This window comes from Pogona vitticeps, chromosome 2, assembly GCF_051106095.1.
Source record: "Pogona vitticeps strain Pit_001003342236 chromosome 2, PviZW2.1, whole genome shotgun sequence".
Lineage (NCBI taxonomy): Eukaryota > Metazoa > Chordata > Lepidosauria > Squamata > Agamidae > Pogona > Pogona vitticeps.
In genome coordinates, this window is record NC_135784.1 from 172899168 (window position 1) to 172922771 (window position 23604).

At 43.5% G+C, this 23604-nt stretch overlaps 1 protein-coding gene across 5 annotated transcripts in view; it reads left to right on the forward strand.

Moving 5' to 3' along the window:
- LOC110071416 (uncharacterized) overlaps positions 1-23604 on the forward strand; it is a 181834-nt gene that overhangs the window by 40134 nt on the left and 118096 nt on the right. For 4 of the 5 annotated variants that reach the window (XM_078386437.1, XM_078386436.1, XM_020779102.3 and 1 more), the window contains exons 2-4: positions 16407-16574; positions 19222-19435; positions 20565-20727. In XM_078386437.1, coding sequence (XP_078242563.1) covers positions 19299-19435; positions 20565-20727 — 300 coding nt within the window. In that variant the 5' untranslated portion in view covers positions 16407-16574; positions 19222-19298. Of the gene's footprint in view, positions 1-16406; positions 16575-19221; positions 19436-20564; positions 20728-23604 lie in introns of those variants that run through there. The other variant, XM_072991268.2, reaches the window with a different exon arrangement.

The window sequence follows — 23604 nt, forward strand, 5'->3', positions numbered from 1 at the left end:
TCCGGGCAAAATCTGCCAGATTTACAGTCGGTTTGTTACCATCTTGTTCAGAAACAAACTTAGCAACCATTCTATTACCCTGTGTTGCAGGCATCTGGTTTCCCCCTCTCCCCTTAAGAAAATGGAATTGGCTGCTCTAAGAACCTGTAAAATAACACATGCACAAAGGGTATGCAAAAAAAAAAAAAAAAAAAAAAAAAAAAAGATGCTGGGCATCCCACCCTTGAAAATGTCAGAAGGGTGTTGGGCATAGTGACTGTCATGTTTAAGGCTAACAGTGTCCTCCTGGACATATCTGCTCAGAAGTGAGCCCCGCTGACATGAATGGGGCCATCTTCCCGTCGAGCACAGAACTATAGCCTCTGAAACAAGAGGGGGTGTTATGAACAGAGTAATCCTCTCAGCAAACAAGAGTTCATTTCCATCCTCTCTGAGTACTGTAATCTCTGCCCTTCTGATATTACTGGTTGCTCCAAGGTTCTAGCATTTGAGGCATCACGGGCATCTGTGCCCATCAGCAGTGACAGACAAGTGCAAAATCTAACCCTCCTTAGAACACACTTGTCTGATTTACTGAACTTACTACATTTGCATTTTAAAAGGTTTTCCCCCTCCCTCTTCTGTTTGCCAAATATAGATTTATTTACTTATTTGTGTTTTATTTTTTTAAAAAAATTCTGGATTCCAGCTGCTCCAGGCTGAGTCCGTGATGTTTGCAGTCCACTCAAGATGGAGCCAAACTGGTATTTGTGGTTTTCCTTTCCCATCAGACCATTTCCTGATCTGAATGGAAGCTTGTTGTGACACACGCTGTCATTTCTTTTCTGGCAGCAAACACAAGAGTCTGGTCAGAAGATTTCCCCCACCCTCAGCTCGCCTTCCACAATTATGCAGTCCCTTCTCACAGCCTCTGGGTGTGTGCACTTCCATGAGAAAGGGCGTCACGTGAGTCAGGAGCTCATAGATCTTCACCTTGGCAACTTCCCCGATCAGAGAAGTTGCACACAAAAGCAAAAGTTCTTTCATTATTGCATAGGCTCCTTGCAGCCAAGAACTGCAAGCTTTTGGCTGACACGACAGGGCTGCTCACATGAACACACACTCATGAGCAGCTGGGAGGACGGGACCAGCCCTGTAGGGCTTTTTCAGCCCTCCCCTTTGGCTTGCAATGTGCAATTTCCTACAACTCTTGTTTATAGAGGGAAAGAGGGGTTGGGATTTCTTGTCCGCTTCTTTTTGTCTTTGGAATTCTGGCACACGGAATGTATCGATCTTGGCCTGCTTTCACACGAACAAAGGCAAAAGGCATGAGGGATTCATTCAAGAGGCGTGCGTGAAACTTGCAGGCAGGAATCACCTTCCCGTTCCATTTCACTGCCTGTGAGTTGTGGATTCCCATGGGAAACCTATCTGCTTTGATCAAGTGTTGGTTTACTATGTTAGCACCATCTTTCTTCCAATGTATTTGTTTATTTTATTTATTTATTTATTTAACTTATATGCCGCCCACACTACCCAAAGGTCTCTGGGCAGCTTACAGCAATTTAATTACAGTAAAAAAAAAAAGATAAAGCAATTAAAATGCAATTAAAATATATACTTTAAAAATTGCTATTATTTCAATTAAAAGCCTTCTGGAACAGGAAGGTTTGACCTGATGCCGAAATGTCATCAGCATTGGCACCACACGAATCTCAGTCAGGAGGGCATTCCATAGTCTGGGGGCAGCTGCCGAAAAGGCCCTTTGTCTACAAGTCGTCCCTCTTACCTCCTTAAGGGACGGCTCTTTCAAAAGGGCCCCCTGGCTAGATCTTAACTGCCGGGCAGGTTCATACAAGCCGTGTCTCATTTTAGTTACATTCTTTGGACCTTAGACAGTTTTTGTGCATATTTGTTTTCATGGACAGTCATACTGGATCATGGGGTTTGTGGTATCATGGCTGAACATGGCACAGCACATGCACGTCTGCTGGAGCCTCATTTGGAAGTGATTGTAGGGCTGCAGCTAGAACACCTTCTGCCCCCTTTCCTCTACTGGGTCAACCACATTCAGTGCCCTAATATGACATATGGAAGTTGGGGAGGAAAGTGAATGAGAGGAATGGAACAAGAGGTGTAACAGCTACAACTCTCCGGTAACGTGTGACCTGTAGATAATCTGAAAGAGAGCTGGGGCAGGTAATGTCAGCAGCAAATCAACCACAAAGACTCTTGAGGTGACTACAACCTGAAGAAACATCTACTCACAAGGTAAAGCCATTAATTTGACTAATTTGACTATAATTTGCTTTCTCTACCTGATGAATAAACTAAATTATAACCCTGGTTTTCTAACAGAAGTTGCCGTGTCTGTGTTGTCTCTACAGCCCAAAAGAAACTCTGTATTTTGGAAGCAGGCAATATATTGCTGTGGGAAGGGGGCAATCCCAGCATAATTAGCAAAGCCTTTGCCTGAAATTTGGGATTGAGAAATTCCAACCATGCTGCAATGGGTGTTGCTCAAGACCGCCTTCCCCAGCTTGCATTTGCAACCTAAGTCTGAACTCACCTCGCATAAAGCAGAATTGACACGGACAACTGCCTGACGAATCTTTGGGACTCCTATCTACAGTTTTTCTGCACTGTCCATGAAGGAGCAGTGCCCAGCCTGATGAAGTGCAATTTTCTCCACCAAAGCTTGCAGTTTGCTATACAGTTGTTGTTGTTTTTTAATGGTTCCATAAAGGTATCACCCTACTCTTGCACTTCAGCAACAAATCAATTATTTTGGAGCAAGTCTCTGCACTAAATTACTGGTTTACTACAAGATCCCTCCCTTTCATGGAGATTTTTCTTGCTCTATATGCTAGTGATGATGCAATCATTCTTTCAGTGGTAGGGGCATCATTCCTGGGAAAGGATCAATTGGCCTTATTTACAAGGGCAAAGATAGATGCTCACAGGATGAATAAATTTCTGGATGAGATGTTTCCCTCCAATTTGGACTGGGCGGAGGGCTGTCCCTGAGTGCTTCTCTTCCCTCCCTCTCCCACATCATCCCTTTGCATGGAAGAACAGTAAAGGCATTATATGCATCAAGTTGTCAAATTGAAGCAGTTGCTGTGAAAGTGGGCTCTTTTAATTTCAATTTGGACAACCAATAGGCTCAAACATTGCGTTTATGCTCATGGGAAGTAGAAGGAAGTGGTATAAATTATACCACTTAGAGGGGGAAATCCCCTTTTCAATGCTGTCTGATGTTTTGTTTGTATATCCACCTCTCTCTCTCTCTCTCTCTCTCTCTCTCTCTCTTTTATAAGTAGAAAATTTACTCAAGAGAGGTCTGGGCTACATCATTTCTCCCTATCACATTTTTTTCTCTGTAAAGTGCTGTAAAAACCCTATATATACTGTACATAAGTTGTATATATAAAAATATGTGCCATCAAGTCAGGTCTGATCTTTGGTGATCCTTTTCAGAGTTTTCTACGTAGAGAGTACTTAGAAATAATTTACTATTCCCTGCTTCTATGGGTATTCTGGGAATATGCAGCTTGGCCAAAGTCACACAGGCTGACTCTTCTGGCATGCCCAATAAGGAACTGAATTTCCAACTTGTGGCTTCACAGCCAGGTACTTAACTCACTGAGCAAATGGTACTTACTGCCCACAAGTACATTTTCAAATGCAGCTCCATGTAGATCAGCACTACACATGGAGTCCGCTATACTACCACACACTGTGTTGCATAAACAGATCCATTCTTCCGTATGCCTTCAGCTCCCACCATTGTGCAGCATGGGATTCTGCTTTGACTTTGCGCATCTGATTGCCTGGTTGTATAGCATCATGTTATTCATTCTCTGACTAATACCAGACCTTAGCATTCTTCTTGTTCCTTGTTTATGCTTCCCCAAACCACCACTCACTTGATGTATCCAAATACTGGTACTGGGCCATGTTTACAGAAAGACCAGAAGTTGTTTGTGGATGCCTTTTTTTCTCAAGATCAAACCACCCCCATGTAGTTCAACAGTTCTGTGTTTGCATAGATGACTGCAGAAAGAACCTCCCTCTACAACACATGCCCATTTACCATCCCAACATGTGGCCAGTGGGAAGGTCGTGTGGAAATCTTATTGAATGCTTTGCTTGGAAAGAGAATGGGGTGGAGGGGGGAGGGAAGGGGAGAGGAGACACCGTGTCCAGTGGGAGCAGCTTCAGCCGGAAATGGGATCTTAGAACCAGGTCAAAGGAGCATGAGAGATGGAATGGAGCTTCTCTAGGGGCAGAGAGTCTTACGTTCTCACCCCTCCGCCGGGGAGCAGGGAGAATTTGGTGGAGAGAACAGGAGGGATCAGCAGTAGGCTCACTTTTGTGGCTTGCTCTCTGGCTTTCATTCTCTGGCAAGTCTGAAAAGTTTTCTTTTCCTTCCAGAAGGGGCCCATTTTTGCAATCTTTTGGGGGAGAAGGGCAAATAAATATTTTTGCAGCCTCTTCCCCCACCCCTGTGGAAGGCATCCTCAAAAGTAAGGGTGGAATGCAAGCGGCACCTCCAGGGGTATTGCTAGAAGGTCCCAAGAGCATGTTGTGACTAGTTTCCCAAGCTAGGTTTTTATGTAGTTTTTAAAACTGAGAATGGCTGATGGTCAGATTCCAAAGGATCTCCTGTATGGAGAATTAGTGCAGGGAAATCACCCCAGTGGGAGACCACGGCTGCAATACAAGGATATCTGCAAGCAGGATCTGAAGGCCTTAGGAATAGACCTCAACAGATGGGAAACCCTGACATCTGACTATTCACGGCCTCTCCCAATTTGAAGAGACCCTTGTCCAGCAGGCCAAGGCAAAGAGGAAGTCACAAAAGCAGCAAAACCAGGGAGCTGGACAGGGGACCGGTTGGATTTGTCTTCAGTGTGGAAGAGATTGTCACTCTCGAATTGGCCTCTTCAGCCACACTAGATGCTGTTCCAAGTCCTCCATACAGAGCACGCCACCATAGTCGTCACCATAGTCTTTCGAGACTGAAGGTTGCCTAACTAAAATATATGTAGTATTTTTTTTAAAAAAAAGGGAAATGAAAACTGAACTTTTCCTTCATGTCTTATGCATGTTACCCCCTAGACTTAATTCTGAAGGGGATAATGGAGGCCACCCCCAAGTGAATAATAGGGCTGATACTAACCAGGATGAGTGATTAAAGGAAAGAGGGAGCAGTGCTTAGTTTATAAAAGAAGAGTTGCTAGTGTTTGAGTTGAGTTAAAATGTCCGCTGGCATACAAGACCTTGGGGCTGGTTATTCTCTTTTCTCCGTGCACGCTGAATACACCAAATATACAGTATTCCCCTCCAGAATGGTACTTCCTGGGTTCCAGGCTGAATCCTGATGTTCAGGACAGATCACATACCTCACATATATACACAGAAAGGCTGAGGCTGAATTACTTGTTGTATCTTTCAATCTTTTTGTTTGTTTTTAACTTCATAGGGTTGCTAGAAAGAGGTCAGTTTGGAATCTATGAAGAGTTCCCCACCCCACCCCTTCTTTTTCCTTGCAGAGACTTCCATAAGTTGCTGCAAATGTAAGCGTTTGCATGTAAGCCAGATTTGATGTCATGGTTACAGTGTTAGCCTAGACCTTGGAGATACAGTGGTGCCTCGCAAGGCAAACACCTCGCGGGACGAAAAAACTGCAAGATGAATGGTTTTTTCGATCGCTATGGTGCCTCGCAAGATGGCTTCTTCTATGGCTGTGCTCCGCAAGACGGTTTTTTGTCGAGACCAATGCTTCGTAAGATGAAAAAAATTCATTTGTCTTGCGAGGTTCCCATAGGAATGCATTGGAAGCTGCTTTTCGCAAGACGATTTTTTTTCGCAAGACAGCGCTTCTTGCGGAATGAATTAAATTTGTCTTGCGAGGCGCCACTGTACAGGCCTTAATATCCTGTTAACTAGGAAACTAACTGGCTCAATCTCTCCCCACTCTTCTCTGCCTAACCTCTCTCTAAGGTGTGCTGTGAGGATAACGTGAGAGTTATTCATATAAACTTGAGCTTGTTGGAGGAAAAGTGGGACATAAATATAAGCAAGAAATTTATGGGGCTGCTGTCCTTTTTGTTCATGGGCAAGAGTTCGCTACTAGGTGCTTCAGGTACAATCCCTTTCCCCATGCAGTCCTTCACAGTAACAAGAGTTGTGATCAAGAGCATCAGTTGTGGAGGTCCACAACCTAGTTACCCTTTGCAAATGTGTCAGACCGTAGAAGCACGTAAAATTGAAATATATCTTGATGGATGAGTATTCAACTCTTAACTGCATGAGTTTAGTTTCAATATAAAGTGCACTCTTTTCCAAAGTGTCAAAGCAACAAAATCAAAATGTTTACAGTGAATAAAAGTTCCAATAGAAGAAAAATTGCCAGAGATGTTTTAAATCTTTGGGTTCTAGTCCCAAGTCTGAGTCTTTGGGCCCAAGCCTTGAGTTTGAGTCTCAAGTCCCTGCCTGAGGAATTCTGGGAGTTGGAGCCCCCAAAAAAGCCTGAGTTGCTGGTTAGTCTCTCCCCCCTCCCCAGCATTGCCTCTGAGCTGGGCTCTCTACCTTCCAAGGAACCCCCAGCCCATACCTTCCTGGCCTTTCCTGAGGCAGGCTCTGCCTTCTCCCCGCTGCTGGGCCATGAGGAAAGTTAGCCAGCCAGCTGGCTAGCAGAAGCTGTGGAAAGAGGCAAGCCTGCAGTGCCAGGGTGATGGTGGCATTGCCACCAGCATCCTTGGGCTTGATGGTAAGTTCAGACTGCAGGTGGGCACCAGTGCTGCTCTTGTGACCTCTTGGTAATGATGATGTCCAGACAGCCCCAGGTGGAAGTGTACCTTCTCTTACTTCCTCCTCTTGTTATGGAGCCCAAAGAGGGAAACACCATGGCCATCGAGGTGTAGAGGCAGCTATACCTTGGAGGGCACCTCACCCCCGCTCTCTCAGAAATCCTCCCTCCTCATTGCTACTTCCTCCTCTACCATTGGCTACTTGCCTGCCTTTCCTGCAGGTGTCCATTAAAACAAAATAAGGACTTGAAAATTCAACTTGGGAAAATGGATGATTAAAAAAAAAAAAGACAACCAAACCAAGTCTAGTCCGAGTTGAGTTGCCAGGACTTGACAGTGAGTCTCAAGTACCTATCTCTGAAAATTACATCAATGATGTAAATCACTGGTTCTTAACCTTGGGTTACTCAGGAGTTTTGGACTGCAACTCCCAGAAGCCTTCACCACCAGCTGTCCTGACTGGGGTTTCTGGGAGTTGCAGTTCAAAAGCATCCGAGTAACAGAGGTTAAGAACCACTGATGTAAATGCTCAAAGGTGAAAATAATGTTATGTTTTTTCCAGAGCTCCTTATTGCCATCTCACCCTTACTTCAACTATCCTAACTTGGATTCTGTGACATTCTCTCCCATCTATTGCCCTGGTAACCATTCATGCTCATTCCATTCTGTTCCCTCCCATCTGAGACTTCCATGTCAGCTTCATTACCCAACCATTACCACACCACCCAGTATGATCAGTGTCTATGCTGACTGGGATGATGGGGCCTGTAACCCAACACGTTTGGAAGATCTCTGGTTGGGTAAGGTTAGACAGAGCGCTAGACTGTTTCATGCCAAGTTTCAGAATAAACATTAGACTCATGAGTTGGCCTTAGGCAAGGCACTTGATTTCATCTGGAACAGCTATGTCAGATCTGCTTTAGGGGGCTGTTCAAAAGATTTCTGTATCTTATTAAACACTGATATTGCCTTGGTTCCAGGTTCAGCATTACCTTGAACCACAAAAATGAATGTGGTTGTAAGACTAAGAGAAAGTAATGATACACAGAGGCTCATGCATTCATTTTTATATAGCATAGAAACTAAGGTCACCTCATTATTTAGACTTTCCATGTTCGAGTTTGTAAGGTTGCAATCAGCTGCTTGTTTATCCTGGCATAAGTCCCGTTCAGAGTGCACTGTAAGTGAACTTGTTAAGTGCCTTAAGTCCACCCATCCATCCAAACTGCAGACAGACAGATAGTCTGGATCCTATCTGGCTACTCTGATACATAATTGAGATAATCATCAGATGAATTTTCTTTTTCTGGTGAAGGCTTTTAACTATAAGCCTTCTGAAAAAAATGCTATCTTAAAGGGGCATAGTTTTTGGCTTCTCTGTGCTACTGAGCATAATATATACAACAGTTATGTGGTGCAGGATGGTTATATGGTGCAGGATAGTGACTCTGGTTCCCATAGGAACTTTAGTGAATACTGAGGAATAGGTCAGCTAATACAGACTCTGGAGAAAAGATACCTTCAAACTTTGGAAGTCGTACACTGGGGCGTCATGCTATTGAATCCATCTTCCTCCCTCCCCCCTTCCTTCCCTTTCTCTCTCTCTCTCTCTGTGCATGCGTTTCAGTTTCTGGACAGCCAGAGATATGACACTTCTGTACAGAACTGGCCATACTAGTGGTAGAATATACCAGATGGGCGGGATATAAATCAAATAAATAAATAAAATAAAATAAATACTATTAAGAAAAAACATTGCAGATGCCCTGAGGTGACACATACCTGGGTGGAGTGGCAACAGTGGTAGTCCTTCATCCTTTCTTCTTTAGCCTCCCTGGCCATTCCCATTTGCAAGAGCACCAGATTGTTTATGAGATATGACCTGTCCTGCAACTACTAAACGAACCTGCCACCCTACATTCTGTCCTGCCACGTGGTCAATTCCCAGCCCAGCTCACTTCTGCGTTTGGAATGGCGGAAGAAGTGCCATCTTATCATTTGCCTCAAATGGCAAGCCTTTGGTATGGTGTATTTCATTGAAGAGCAACCTTCTGCATGCTTCAAACATATGGATTTTCAATTTTCATGACTCCATGCCATTAGGTGTATTAGCTGGAGCAGATGGAGGTTATAGTCCAGAACATCTGGGGAAGGGGAGGTTCCAAATGGTTAAACCCTTATGAAGTCCCAAGGAGAGGAAAGGATTCTGAAAATATAGTGCCCTTAGCATTTCCAATTATTTTGAGGAGAAAAAAACGGGTATAAATGGCAGGGGTGGGGGGCTTCTTTGCTTTGTACCACTAGGTAATGCTTTCCCTAAGGTCTTGATGAAGATGAGGGAAGTAAAGGCTCTTGGTCATCCACTTCCTTGCAGCTTTGCTAGAATTGGAAAATCCAGCAATCTATTTGTAAATGAGCAATCACCCTTGAGCATTTGGCAAAGAAATGCCTGGTGGGCGGTGATGGTTGCAAATAACTTAAGTAACATAAGAAGAGACTGGAAGATTGTGTATGTACAGTAGACACATATCTGTCTGTCTGTCTGTCTGTCTGTCTGTCTGTCTGCCTGCCTGCCTGCCTGACTGCCTGCCTGCCTGCCTGCCTGCCTACCTACCTACCCACCCACCCACCCTATCCTATCCTATCCTATCCTATCCTATCCTATCCTATCCTATCCTATCCTATCCTATCCTATCCTATCCTATCCTATCCTATCCTATCCTATCCTATTTAGGAGTGTGAACATACTGTATATGCATGTGTGTGTATTTGTGTGAACGTAGAAAGAGAAAGACTTTTTCAGTGGGGGTAGATTTCAGGCAACCAGTAATAATCCTGGACGATTCATTAACAGCTACATCCATTTGTTTGGCATGTGCTGATTTATATCATAGGGCACCAGCATAGAAATATTGCACTGTTAACTTTTAAAATGTACCGTTTCCCTGAAAATAAGACCTAACCTGAAAATAAGCCCTACTATGATTTTTCAGGATGCTCATAATATAAGCCCTACCCAAAAAATAAGTCCAGTTAAGTGAAACCCCGCCCTCCACCAGGGACTCACTGTGCAGTAACTAGAAGAATATGACATGACTGTATTTGAATAAATGTAGATTGCTGTACATGGAAAAAATAAAACATCCCTTGAAAATATGCCCTAATGCATTTTTGGAGCCATAATTAATATAAGACCCTGTCTTATTTTCAGGGAAACGCGGTAGGAACATCATTGCTTCAGACCATCATTCAGTTATCAAGAAACACTTCTTACACCAATTTACCACGTTTATTGGTGAAGAAGTATTTCCACTCTGACATTAGACATGTTCATCTGATAATCCAAGGTGCCTTCGATGCATAGGAAATGCATTCATAGTACAGCGGTGCCTTGCTTAATGATGATAATCCGTTCCAAGAAAATCGCCATTAAGCGAAAACATCGTAAAGCGAAAATAAAAAGCCAATTGAAACTCATTGAAAACCTTTCAATGTGTTCCAATAGGCTTAAAACTCACAGTCCAGCAAAGATCCTCCATACGGCGGCCATTTTTGCTGCCTGTATAACGAGGAATCCGTCCCTAAACACAGCGGAGAGCCATTTTATTTACCCATGGCCATTTTGAAACTGCTGATCAGCTGTTTAAACATGATCGTTTTGCGAAGAATCAGTTCCCGAAGCAGGGAACCGATCATCGCAAAGCGAAATTCCCCCATTTAGACCATCATTTTGCGATCATAAAAAGATCGCAAAAAGATTGTCGTAAAGTGGATTCGTCGTAATGCGGGGCAATCGTAAAGCGAGGCACCACTGTATCAACTTACATACAATTGACAAGCCGAGATCCAGGAAATTTCACTTTTATTTGGTTTGGTTTCAGAAGTACGTTGAGAGATACTAGCAAACAATGAATGAAATAAGGTAATACAACACCAAACCAATTTACTTAAATAAATAATAAAGAATAAAGAAATCTTTGAACTGCAGAGTTGGAAGGGACCTTTTTGAGTCATCCGCTCTAGCCCCTGTTAAGGAGGACCCGTGGGGAATCAAACTCCCAACCTCTGGCTCTACATCCAGATGCCTGAACCACTGAGCTCCTAGATAATGGGTAAAATTGAGGTAAAGTTTTCTGCACATACGTATCTCAAGCTCTAAATATTAAATAGAAGAGACTGAACTATACTTATGGAAAAGAAAAACAACACACCTTGTCGAAAGGATGAACGCCAAACTATGTCTCTCACCAGAACAAGATTCTGGCTCAACAATCTGGAAGTCACTTAATAGAGTTTGATGGAGCTACTTGGATACAGGACAAATTTCTGTAAAAATGGAGAAGTTCAATCAGTGCAGTATTTATGTTTATGCCCCACCAGGAGTACTAAAGAAGATCTAGTAAATGGCTGATATAATGCTATTGAAGTTGCCCACTTCTACTTGAGATAAAGCAAAAAGGTTTTGGAGGCAGATAAAAGATATACAGTAGCACAAGAAATTATACACCAAGAAATAATGTTTAAACCAGAAATGTTTTTATTGAATATAATTCCAGAAATTGTTGGTTTAAAAAATTAAATATATGCTGTTGCACCTATTTACAGTGGCAAGGCTGATCTGGGCCCAGAGGTGGAAAATGCAAGAAATTCCGAAGAAAGAGGATTTACTTAAAACGTTATTAGATATTGCTGAAATGGATAGCTTATCAGAAACATTACATGAGAACTTGAGAATATATATTAAGGACATTTGGAAAATATTTTATGACTGGGCCCAGAAACAGATATGAGTAGAGAATGTATTAGAGATTACCACATCACAGTCATGAAGTCAAGAGCTTTTTAGGTATTGTACCAAAGCGAATACACCCCTTTTTATATGTTTTGTGTTTTGTTAATCCCTTTGTTTTCCTTCCCCTGTTGTTGTATAGTTGTTTGGTAATAGTTAGTAACATAAAATTAGCCAAAAAAAGAGAGAAGTTGCCCACTTCTGCTTAAATATAGTCAAATCATTTTAACATACTAATTTTTTTTGAACTTTATATTTTGTATATGTCCATAATTTATATTGTGCAATGTTCTGATACGAATTAAAAAAAAGACATATTAAAAAGGAAACTTCACTTTATACTTCTACATCCACACACACACACACACACACACACACAGAGAGAGAGAGAGAGAGAGAGAGAGAGCGAGCTTCCCTGGACAAGTTCTGAATTATCTGGAGACAGAAATTATGGGTGAGTTTTCTGGTTCTTTTTTTAAAATTATTTTTTCATTATGTTCTACGCCACTTTTCTACTAAGAGAGCTTCAGGGAGCTTTTTTCCTGATTTCTTGCAGCAAAAGAATGTTACTTTAGAAAAAGCACCACTGATCTTTGTTTGTTTGGTTATAATGAAAACCAGGAGCTTGTGATTCTTCTAGCTTGGCCAGGAGGCAGAATATTTCCTGCACCCTCAGAAGACATGTGCTTCTCAGCTGAGTCTTCCAACTGGGTGTGCAAGAATGTAGTGAAAGAGACAGTTGGTTGACAAGTTTGGATGGCTGGGCAGACTCACCTGCAGTATTTCTATCCCACATCCATAGCCCTGTGAATTATGTTGGAGGTTGTAACAGGCTGGGGTCAGGGCCAAGAATCTTAGTTAGAAGGTTGCTCAGGCCAGTCATATGTTGGGTTAGCCCTATGGCAGCTGTCAGTGCTGGGGACGCCCACAGATTGGGAAAGTGTCCAAAGCTTGAGATAATTGCTTGGCGTGAAGAGGAAATCAAGGCTGTTGGCAGAATTGGTTGCACCACGAGGTTTATTGTTATTCACGGAGGCAGGCACAACCAAGCCACCATTAGTCATCTTTGTGTTGTCACTGGTTTGGAAAGCTTTTTGTGTTCCCACGCGGAAAGGACTGGGTGATTGATTCCAACTGCTGCTAGCTTGTGATCAGCCAGAAATTGAAAGGCTAAATTTTTGTATGTTGCATGGAAATCTTGTGATTTTTGACCACCCTGAGCTTACAACAGCCACATTTCGTTAGGCAAGAGAAAAGTTCAGGAACTTGTTTTTAAAGAAATAATCAGCCACAGGTACAATGGAACCTGGATAAGTTATTATTTGGGTGACAAACAGCAAAAGCTGCCTGAGGGACTCGGGGAGTTATTGTTCAAAAAAGCAACTTTTCTGAGCTTTAGTGACATTTCCAAGACCTGGCCCTCCAAAGCGTTTAGTAGTTGGTAGAGTTCAAGCTTTATTAAAAAATGGTTTATTTCCTCATTATTACAGTATAACTGTAATAGTTACTTTTTCATTATTTGGGGGAGGGAATGCATCTGGATATCATCATCATCATCATCATCGAACTGCAGAGCTGGAAGGGACACTATGAATCCTCAAGTCCAGCCCCTGTCAAGGAGGCACAGTGAGAAATCAACCCCCCTAACTTCTGGCTCTCCAGCCAGATACCTAAACTACCAAATATGGTGTTGTCCAGTGATATTCATGTTGATGGTCTCATCATCAAAGCAGCAGAGTGAAGAAAGCTGACAGGAAAGAAGTTGATTTGCTTGAAATATTGTGCAGGACGAGCTTTGTGGATACCCTGGGCTGCCAGAAAGAGGAACCAATGGGTCCTAGATCAAACCAATCCTGTTTTTTTCTCTGGAAGCAAAATTGATCAGGCAGAGGATGTCATTGTCAGTAATTGGTCTCATAAATGACCAATTACTGTCATACTTTGAGAACATTATGAGCAGGCATTGTTGGAAAAGACAATAAGCCTGGGAAATGCAGCAGGAAAGGAGCAAGAGCAAGTATGTGATTGATTGACTCCCTAAAGAAAGTCACAGCTGTGAGTTTACAAGAGCTGAGCAGGGCTATTGAGGACAGGACATTTTGGTGGTAATAAGATCACCATAAGATGGAGGTGACCTAATGACTAATAGTAAAAAAAGCATGCAGTGGGGCTGCACACGCCCTGTAACCATTAACATAAGTGAGATTTATTTATTTATTTATTTACATGATTCTTTTAGCTGCGTGATTACCAATGGTCTTTGAGTGGCAATGTAATACTTATCCTTTGTCACATTGTGATCTTAACAACTTAGTTATTCCGTAGGGTTTTTTTGGGTGTTTTTTTTTGTTTTTTGAAAATGAATTAATATCAAGCAACTTGTTATTTGTAACTGATAATTTCCAAGTTCTATGAGCCACACTGACTTAAATTGCTTTTTTTGTGCTGAATTAAGGGAGGATAAAGCCGGGTAATTCATGGGGTTTTCATTAAATAAAATGGGAGCAAGATGTGTTCTGATTCTCCCTGGACTTCAAAGAAGTCCAAAGGCTCATTGTAGATTGCATACTCAAGTTAGTCATCTGATGAAATGTTTTCCCACACCCCTTCCATTCAGTGTAAGTTTATATTTAGAATTGGGTTTCTCATAATGGTCATTCATTCTGAACTTAGAACAAAGTTGTGGTGACTGTTATAGATTAATTAGTCCATATTAAAAGCATGAAACACTTATTTTATTCCACTGCATCCTGCCACTTGAAGGCATATAGTCAGATGGTCAGCTTTGTAAGGGTCATGCTGTATTTTTTTCATTAATCTGCCCCACTTGGAATACATGTGTCCTGTGTTGAGAACAGTGCAAGCCACCAGCTCCTCTGTGTAGCAGACAAAAGAAGCTGGAGGAACCAGTGTGAGTCCGGTGATGTTTTATCCCCATGCTGTTCTGCTGTGCAAAACATGGAAGCAGACATCTTCCCTATTCTTGCCATGGCTTGATCATCAATAGCTAATTGTAATTACTTGGGTCACCCTTTATTGAAATAAGGCCTTCTAGTTAGAACTGGCTAGGTAGCTGAGTTAGATGTCTGGATATAGAGCCAGAGGTTGCAAATTTAGTTCCCCACTGTGCCTCCAGAGGGAAGAGCCAGCCTCTTTGGCCTTGGGTAAGCTGCACAGCATCAGAATACTCCCAGAAGGAGGAAATATTACTTCTGTGTACTCTCCACCTAGAAAACCCTGAAAAGTCAGAATTGACTTGAAGGCACATCATAATTATTTATATTAGTTGCTCCTTAAGCCATCCTTAAGATACTAACGATTCTTTTGGACAAATACTGCCTGCCATTGGGTTGGTTCTGTACCCTTGCAGTGTCTTTGTACCTATGCAAAGAAATGCAAATTGGCACAATGACAGGATGTACTATTGTTGCCATCACCTCCAGAAACATCTCTCCTTGTTCTGCAGAGTCTGCCTTAAAACACCCCAAGATTTAGAGAAGCAGGGTAAAAGGGGACCAAATCATTCTGTAGTAAGTTATCATGGGTTTCCTCTTTACAAATCATGCGTATTTATTTTTTCCCCTGGCTGGTAAGGATTGTTTGGTCAGCATAGAAAGACTCTCTTGGTTGGTTTGTGGTGGTACAATTTTTCTTTTGGGGGCTAAAATTTTGAAGGGTAATCGTGTTCCTGGGTCACACTGTGAGTCATGCTCGTGGGCCACATGCAGATTGTGGACTACACAATTTGTGCTCTCTCTTCTAAACTGAACTACAAGAAGGTTGCTGACAAATTGGAACAAGTTCAGAGGAGGGCAACTGGGATGATCAGGGGGCTGGATACCAAACCTTATGAGGAAAGACTGAAAGAACTGGGCATGTTTAGCCTTCAGAAAAGAAGACTGAGGGGAGATATGATAGCGCTTTTCAAATACTTGAGAGGCTGTCAAACAGAGGTGCAGGATCACTTCTCATTCATCCCAGAGTGCAGGACACGCAACAATGGGCTTAAGTTATAGGAAACAGGATTTTGGTTGAATATCAGAAAAAACTTCCTAACTGTTAGAGCAGTACGACAGTGGAACCAGTTACCTCAAGAGGTGGTGAGTGCTCCAACACTGGAGCCATTCAGGAGAAACTTGGAAAATCACCTGGCAGATATCTTTTGTTTGTATTCCTGCATTGAACGGGGTTGGACTTAATGGCCTTGTAGTCCCCTTCCAACTTCATTATTCTATGATAAACAGAAGAGCAGGAGTCTGCAACAAGTGGCCCTTACGACATTGTTGACTGGCAGTTCATGTCTACGTAGTCAGCATAGTCAGTGGGGAGGATTCTGGGAATTGAAGTCCAGCAACATTTGAAGAGCCAGTAGCTACTTCACCTTGCTTTAGCCTAGAGAGGTAGAACATTTTTTGCTTTTATATGTGATTAAGTTGATTCTGACCTAGAGAGACCCTAGAAGCATTTTTGAGGTATGTGAGATGTTCAAGGAGTAGTTCACCATTGCTATATCCCAGTGAATTTCCATGACCATTTTGACCCTTGACCTAGTCCCTCTATCCACTATCTTGCACTGGCTCTCACAGTATGTGCTTCAGGTGGACTTTATTTTTTCTTAGAAATAGTGACCCTTTCATTTAAATCATGGTGGAATCCCTGTTATTCAACAGAGTGAATGGTGGCCAATGAGACACAAAAGTCAAATACCACTATTCTAAAAGACAAGTGAGTTGTTAGGTAGAGGCTTCCCTCTTGCTCCTTCACAGTGAATTTGTTTTAGAAGCCAGTATGAACGTGTGTGTGCTCTGCTTCCTTTTCAGATGGCTTTGTTGATGTGCTCCAGGCATTTGGTGTGCAAGAGGGCGAGAACGGGGTCTCCATTGCTGCTGGGATTTGCACTCAGAGGAACGGATCGGAGGAAAGCGACCTGGCCTTCCGCCTTGAGAACCGGACACATTTCATTGCCCCCACAAAGCAGCTCTTTCCTGGTAATGGGAAGTGGGGAGAAGCCTAGCGGGGTAGAAGATGGCGTCAGCTTCAAAGGAGAGGCACACATGCACTTGAGAGCTTCTTCAGCTATTATGCCATTCGATGTCTTGAAAATGTAGCCTAAACAAATAGAGATGTCCAGCCTTATATTTCTGGACTATTTCCCCTGCAAAATAGTCTGGCCTGGCCAAGCTGTATCGGGGATTTGGCGAGCTATAGTCTGGAAACACAAAGCTGCACATACCTAAAAATGTGTCGTCTGAATGGAAACATCCATGTCATAATCAGGCACATACTGTATGGAGAGCTAGGATTGGCTGATTTTTTTGGTAGACTTGGCCTTGCCCTGTGTAATGCAGAAAGAGGCTTTAACCCATTGCCTGGTCCAGATGTATTTCATGTGGATGATGCTTCCCAATGCTGGTGTGCACATAAGAGCTTGGTTTCTGTTCCTTTTGAATCTACAGTAATTGTTTGAGACAGAAGCATGTCTGTATTAGTGCTACAGTGAAGCCAGGGCTGGCATGGTCAAAGCCTCACAACATCCTGGGTAATAGGGATGATGATATCACCCATCACCCCTCAGGCTTCCTTCTTGCCTCTGAGCTTAGCTGCAATCTTCATGTAAGTAGGAAACAAATGCATTATACTAGTAACATAATACTGTTGTAAGCTATCCCTGTTAAAATGCAAAATATTTGAGGGTAGCTTGGTCTTGAATGTGCAACTAAGAGTCATTCACTTTATTAAAGACCTATTCCTCACTTGTCCCAGCTCCTTGCCAACCTAGCAGTTCGAAAGCATGCAAATGCAAGTAGATAAATAGGGACCACCTTGGTGGGAAGGTAACAGTGTTCCCTGTCTAGTCATGCTGGCCACGTGACCATGGAAACTGTCCACAGACAAACGCTGGCTCTATGGCTTGGAGACAGAGATGAGCACCGTACCCTAGAGTCGGACATGACTGGACTAAATGTCAAGGGGAACCTTTACCTATTCCTCACTACTGTGGAAGGACTGATGGAGCAGCTTGCAGTTTTGGTCTCCCTTACAAGTGGTGATTATAGAGGCTGCCATGAGTGCCTGTTGCACATTTGCCCAGACACTTGTATGTACATTGTATTCACAGCCACAGACATATTCCATTTCCTGTTAACCCAATGGTCTAGATTCCTGCGCTGCAGAGATACTGCTTGGTTTTCTCTTTTCTCCACTGCTGTGTCTGTACTTCTAACAGATTTCTGTGCTTCTACCCGTGCTTGAGCCTCTCCTCTCCTCTCTCTGTAGGGAACTACAGTCCATTTTACATTTACCCTTCTACTGCTATTTCATGGTCCCCCATCACAAGGTTGGAGAGCCTGTGGCTTTCAAGATAGCCAGATACTAGTCCTGTTGGGCTATCTAGTTTCACCAGTCTTGGGAGTAGCAGCAGTTCTTCAATCTCTGAAGACTCAATGGGCTTCCAACCCTATTTTATCCTGTTTTTTAATGTAGGATGGATCATCAGCCTCCCCATCAACCTCTAATACCTCATTTAGTCTTGATCATGAACTCTTGAAGAAGGTTCAGTGAAAACACCTCGGGCCTCCTGGTGGCACAGATTTTCATCCTAAATAAGTAAATCTAGACTATAGGCAATATAACCTTTTAAAAACAGACACACACACACTGATCATGATGTTGGCAGGGTAGTGGTTGCTCTGGAAGGTGGATTCCCGAAAAAGGAATACTTCCGAGCTCTGGCATATTTTGCACACTCTTCGTCAGGGCTCATTCCTTCTTCTTTCTGTATGGTGAGAGGCCATGGAACTTTCTGGGATGCACAGTCCTGGACTACAGACCACCAGGAAATCTAACCTTATCCTACTCAGATATTTGAGGACTCACCAAGCATTCTAGCTTTAGGAGCTATCACAGTCTAGTTTTAGACAGCAGAAGATGTGGTGTCTGGTTAGAAATGTGGGTCTAGCTGTTTTCATTGCAGTAGCAATCTTCCATCCATGCCAGAGCATGTAGCTGGAGGGGGGTGGTTTCCATTATTTGCTTCTGCTGGCTTTTGCTGAAGAACCCTTCTCCTCTACAGCTAATTTTGATATGAGAGCTACTGGTTTAGCCACGTTGGTCCCCACTTGCAGTCTCAAGTCATTTAGCACAGACAGGATTGCCCCTTTAGTGGAGGATAGGCTGTAGATAACTGCTTGAAACGTCATCTTTTTAGAAAATTTTTGGTAGACCTGGGGCGGGGAATGCATGGCATTCTTGAAGATGTTTGAGTACAACTCCCATCAGCAGTAGCTTAGTAATTAGTGATGAAGTATGATGGGAGTTGAAGTCCATCAACATTTGGAAAGTTACACTCCTGATTTAGATGGAAGTATGGCATAGAATGTCTGATCCTGCATAAAGCTTTGAGGCTATTTTTTAAAGCTACAGTGGCTTGGGATTACATGGAAATGCTTCTTCCATTTTGCTTTCAGAACTAAATCTAACATGGCACAGCAGAATGTCAAACCATACATAGACCTAATAGTAATCAGGGCCTGAACGGAGGTCAGATTGTGAGGGTAGTGTAGTATGAAAGGGTTCTTTAGTTTTTTTGCTCTTTCTTTCCTCACACATTGGCTTTTCCCCTCCCTTTCTTTGCAGACAGACCCTTTCCAGTGGACTTCTCAATATTAGCTACCCTGCGAGCACTCAAAGGTAGCCAGTCATTCTTGCTGTCCATGCACGATGTGCGAGGTGTCCAGCAGCTTGGTGTAGAGGTTGGCCGCTCCCCTGTTTTCCTGTATGAAGACCAGCTTGGCCACCCAGCACCTGAGGAGTATCCTCACTTCCGTCGAGTCAACTTGGCTGATGGCAAGTGAGTTGGGATTGGGATGGGGAGGGTGGGAAGAAGCCTCTGGATGTCATTATCTGGCTGTTTCCATAATGAAGAGGAAAAGAGTAAGGCATTTTGAGGCAGAAGGCTCTTCTCAATAACCTTGCAACATGCTGTGCAACTATTCCATCTTATTCTTAGCAGGCTTCCCCCCTAGTATTTAAAAAGAACAAGCAGCCACAAAAGCCAGTGCTCTGTAGAGGGTATACCTAAGTCTAAGGCAACTTCCTCTCTTCTTATGTTCCTGTGACCAAACAATGATAGAATGATATTGGGCTTTAAATTTTAAACCAGAAGAAGCTAGGCCAAACCTATGGAGAACAATGAATGAATGCTGAAGAGTGTTTCCCAGCAGGACAAGACTTTATCTGGATTTTCTGGGTGTTACTTAATAGATGTCAAAGTGAAGTAGGAAGATTGAAGAATAATCAAGTAAAATGGGACGTCTTGAATACAGGACACATTTTTGTGACTATGGAACAATTCAATATTTGCGGCACTTACGGGCATGCAATTTATGCTCCACCATCTGTACTAAAGAAGATCTAGCAAATGGCCGAGATAATGCGTTTGAAGTAGCCAGCTTCTTGTCAAAAATCATATAATTATCTTAACACGTTAATTTGTTTTTAAGTTTACCTATATTATGCACCCATGATTTTAATTTGTGCAATGCTATGACACAAATAAATAAAAGGCTGTGGGATGCTTCTTTCCCCCCAACTTGTATCAATTAGCCAGATGCAAAGGTGAACTGAGCTGCCAGTAGGATGGCCATATGAAAACAAAGAGAGGGCTCCTGTACCAGTAATAGTTTGGTAGAAACAGACATTTCAGCAGATTTAGCTTGTTGCATGAGCTATATGTGCTGGCATTTCTTCTTTGACACAGCTCCTTAAGGTACAGGAGCCTTCTCTTCCATTTCATGTGGCCAACCTTCCTTCTGTAGTCAATCTTCCTGCTGTTGCTATATAAAACAGATTTCGCAAGCATGGTTTGTCATCATAGTCTGCACCAGTGTTGAACAAAAGTCTGGACTTGCATTCAGTGTCCCATTTCTTGGTACTGTACATAATACCTAGCTTGCTCAGTTGTCATCATCTCTTGACAGGTGGCATCGCATTGCACTGAGTGTGGAAGGTGAGAATGTATCTCTAAGTGTTGACTGTGAAGACCCTGTAACTTTGCCCCTGAAGCGAGGTATGGAGCCTGTTGTCAGTATAGAGGGAGTCACTTTGCTTGGTGCTCGCCGGCCAGATGAAGACATTTTTGAGGTAGGAACAATGGTTGTTGTTTAGTTGATAAGTTTTGTCTGACTCTTTGTGACCCCATGGACCAGAGCATGCCAGGCCCTCCTGTCTTCCACTGCCTCTCAGAGTTTGGTCAAATTCATGTTGGTCACTTCGATGACAGTGTCCAACCATCTTGTCCTCTGTCGTCCCCTTCACCTCTTGCCTTCACTCTTTCCCAACAATGGTACTGTACCCTTAAAATGCTTTCCTTCCCTCTCTCCATTGCTTCCTTCCATTGCTTGCTGTTTCTCACTCTGACCTACTTCACAGGGTTATTGACTGAATAAAAGGGGAAAGAAGAACACTTATTGGAGCAATTCCTTTTGTTTCTCTCCTGTTAAAGACCAGAGGTTAAGATGACTGTTCTGACTTTGGATGTGGAGAGGACTCATCCATAATCTAATAAGCAGTGATGAATAAGCCCCTTAAAGTTAGAGCCCGGAAATGTACCGACAGAAGTCTCCCTAGGAAAAAAAAGTTACTTGTGGTATAAGTAAAAATCTCCTGCACGTAAGGCCCAGTGGTGGCATCAGTTTTGTTTCTTATGACATCTGCTAAATCCAGATCCATCCGGTTCCCTTTCGAGTCATGTCCATTGTCTTCTGTGTGTCTGGCAGGAATTCAGAAGAATGGGTGGTGCCACTAACCTCGCAGCAGCCAGATGCCAACTGCTGCCCTAACACCCACTTTGACACCCCAGGAAATCTAAATTGCTGCCAGAATACAGAACCCAGATGCCTCATATTCAACCCCATTTTCCCACCCCATTCCACCCCCATTTTTTCCAGCTTTTCCTTTCTGGTCCATGGCCCTAATGCGATTAGGAAAACTTGGAAGAGCTAGCTTTTGTATTTGCCTGCACTGGCTTCCACATTTATATTGAGAATTTTTGCATGGAAATAGAGCTGTACTAGATTTCAGGCAGGTTGGGGTGAAAAGCAAGGACACATTAATCTTGTAAAGGAGAATTTTCATTCAGGCGCCTTGTCACTCACCCTAACCCTTTCCTGGTAAGAAGGCTGAGAGCCAGTGTGGTGTAATGAATAGAGTAACAGACTAGTCTGGTGCCCTTCAGATGCTTTGGCCTACAAATCCCATCAGCCAGCCTACAAAATGGTCAGATCATGGGATTTCTAGTAGAATCCACCTGGGAGGCTTAATACATGTAGGTTTGAGAGGATCCAAAATAGGCAATGAACTGAAACATAGGGATGTGAGGCAGCCCATCTAGGAGAAGGAAAACTCCGATTTCAAACCTCCACTGCCTTGTGGCTATATCCATTCATGGAAAAGGCTGCAGGAGTTAACCTAGAGGCAAAATCCGGAGCTGGAGTCCTGAAGGCAGTTCTTGTCGTTCTGCCAACTCCTGCGATGCTGCCGGAACCAGTCGTATTGGCTCTTGCCTTTCCCTTGGACCATTTCAGCAATGTGGAGAGGGGGGATCTGCTGCTCGGGTAACAGCCTATCCTCCATATTACTTTACCCAGGCTTCATGCTCTGGAGGGGACACTCCTCAATTCAGAACATGTTACCATAGTCTTTCGAGACTGAATGATGCCTATGCTAGGGATGTGAGGAAAGCATAAGAGGGAGAGAAGAAGCACCAGGGTAGACAGGGCAGTGGTCCGCCACAAATATAACATTCTTCATTGTTTCAGAAATGAAGCATGTCCATTAAGTCCTCCAGATGTTCTTCTAGTGAGAAGAACCCTAACCTTGCCTCAGAAATTCCTAATCTCATGACATTGATCCCCCACAGCCTACAGACTCCAAAGAGCAGAAAAAGCCCTCAGCCCTCCCTGGCATTCTTTCCCCAGACACATAATGTCAAAGGGCAGGAGGGCCTTAAAGGCATCTGGGCTGGGTTCTGGGGGTGGCCGCCAAGAACAAGCACTTCTTGTTGTCAGCTCTTGGACAGCCTTGGCCCTGGGCCATTTGCCTTGGGGGGGAGCTCAGTTGTGACAAGGGAGTGTGTGATGGAAACTTTGACCTAGCCTTTGGAAAAGTTACTTTTTGGACTTTAACTCCCCTGCCCCCCCACTGGTCATGCTGGCTGGGAAATCCTGGGAGCTGCAGTCCAACGGGTAACTTTTCCACAGTCTGCTTCAGCTTTTCCAGCTTTGGGGTTGCGAGGGAGCTGTCAGTGACACCCAAAGGGTGCTAAGGCTCGCCGCTACTGAATGTGTTTGTGTGCATGGTAAGGAAGGAACTTGCAGGAATGTTCTCCAGCAATGCGGCATGCCTTTTCCACCACACTTCTCCTTGTTATCCTCTCTCTCCTCCTTTCAGCGAGGAATGTAACTAATCCTCCAGAAGCAGAATCGAGTGCTGTAGGCAAAAGCGCAAGGGAGCCTGCAAGGAGAAGGGGGTGGGTTGGGCAGGGAGTTGGAGAAGGACCACAACGCAAGTGTGGGAAGAGCTATAATGTTTATAGGTCACAATTACTCTGCATTCTGCCAAATTGTGTTGCAACTGGACAGCAGGGAATTGTGCGACCACCCCTATTCTTCCTCCAACGTTATAAAAGCTCTTCCACACAGCAGTCACATGCACTGCAGTGGCACTGGTGCTGTAGCAGTGTTTCCCCATATTGAACATGGGCTAAGAAGTGCCTCCCAAAAAGTGCAGGGAGAGAGGGCATCGGTCAGAGATCCTTGGCCTCTCAGGGCTCTCCATCTGGCCATCACTGCTTTTGTCTTTCTTATTCTTTTTAATGGCACAAAACCCTGTCAGAGGGTCAGCTTGGTTGGGTGAAGTGTGAAGTGACTGTATATTCTTGGCTGATTCACCCCAAGTTCCTTCTGAATGCCTCCTTCCAAAGAGGGCCAGCTTGTGTGCCCTAAGGGCCTGTGTCTGTGA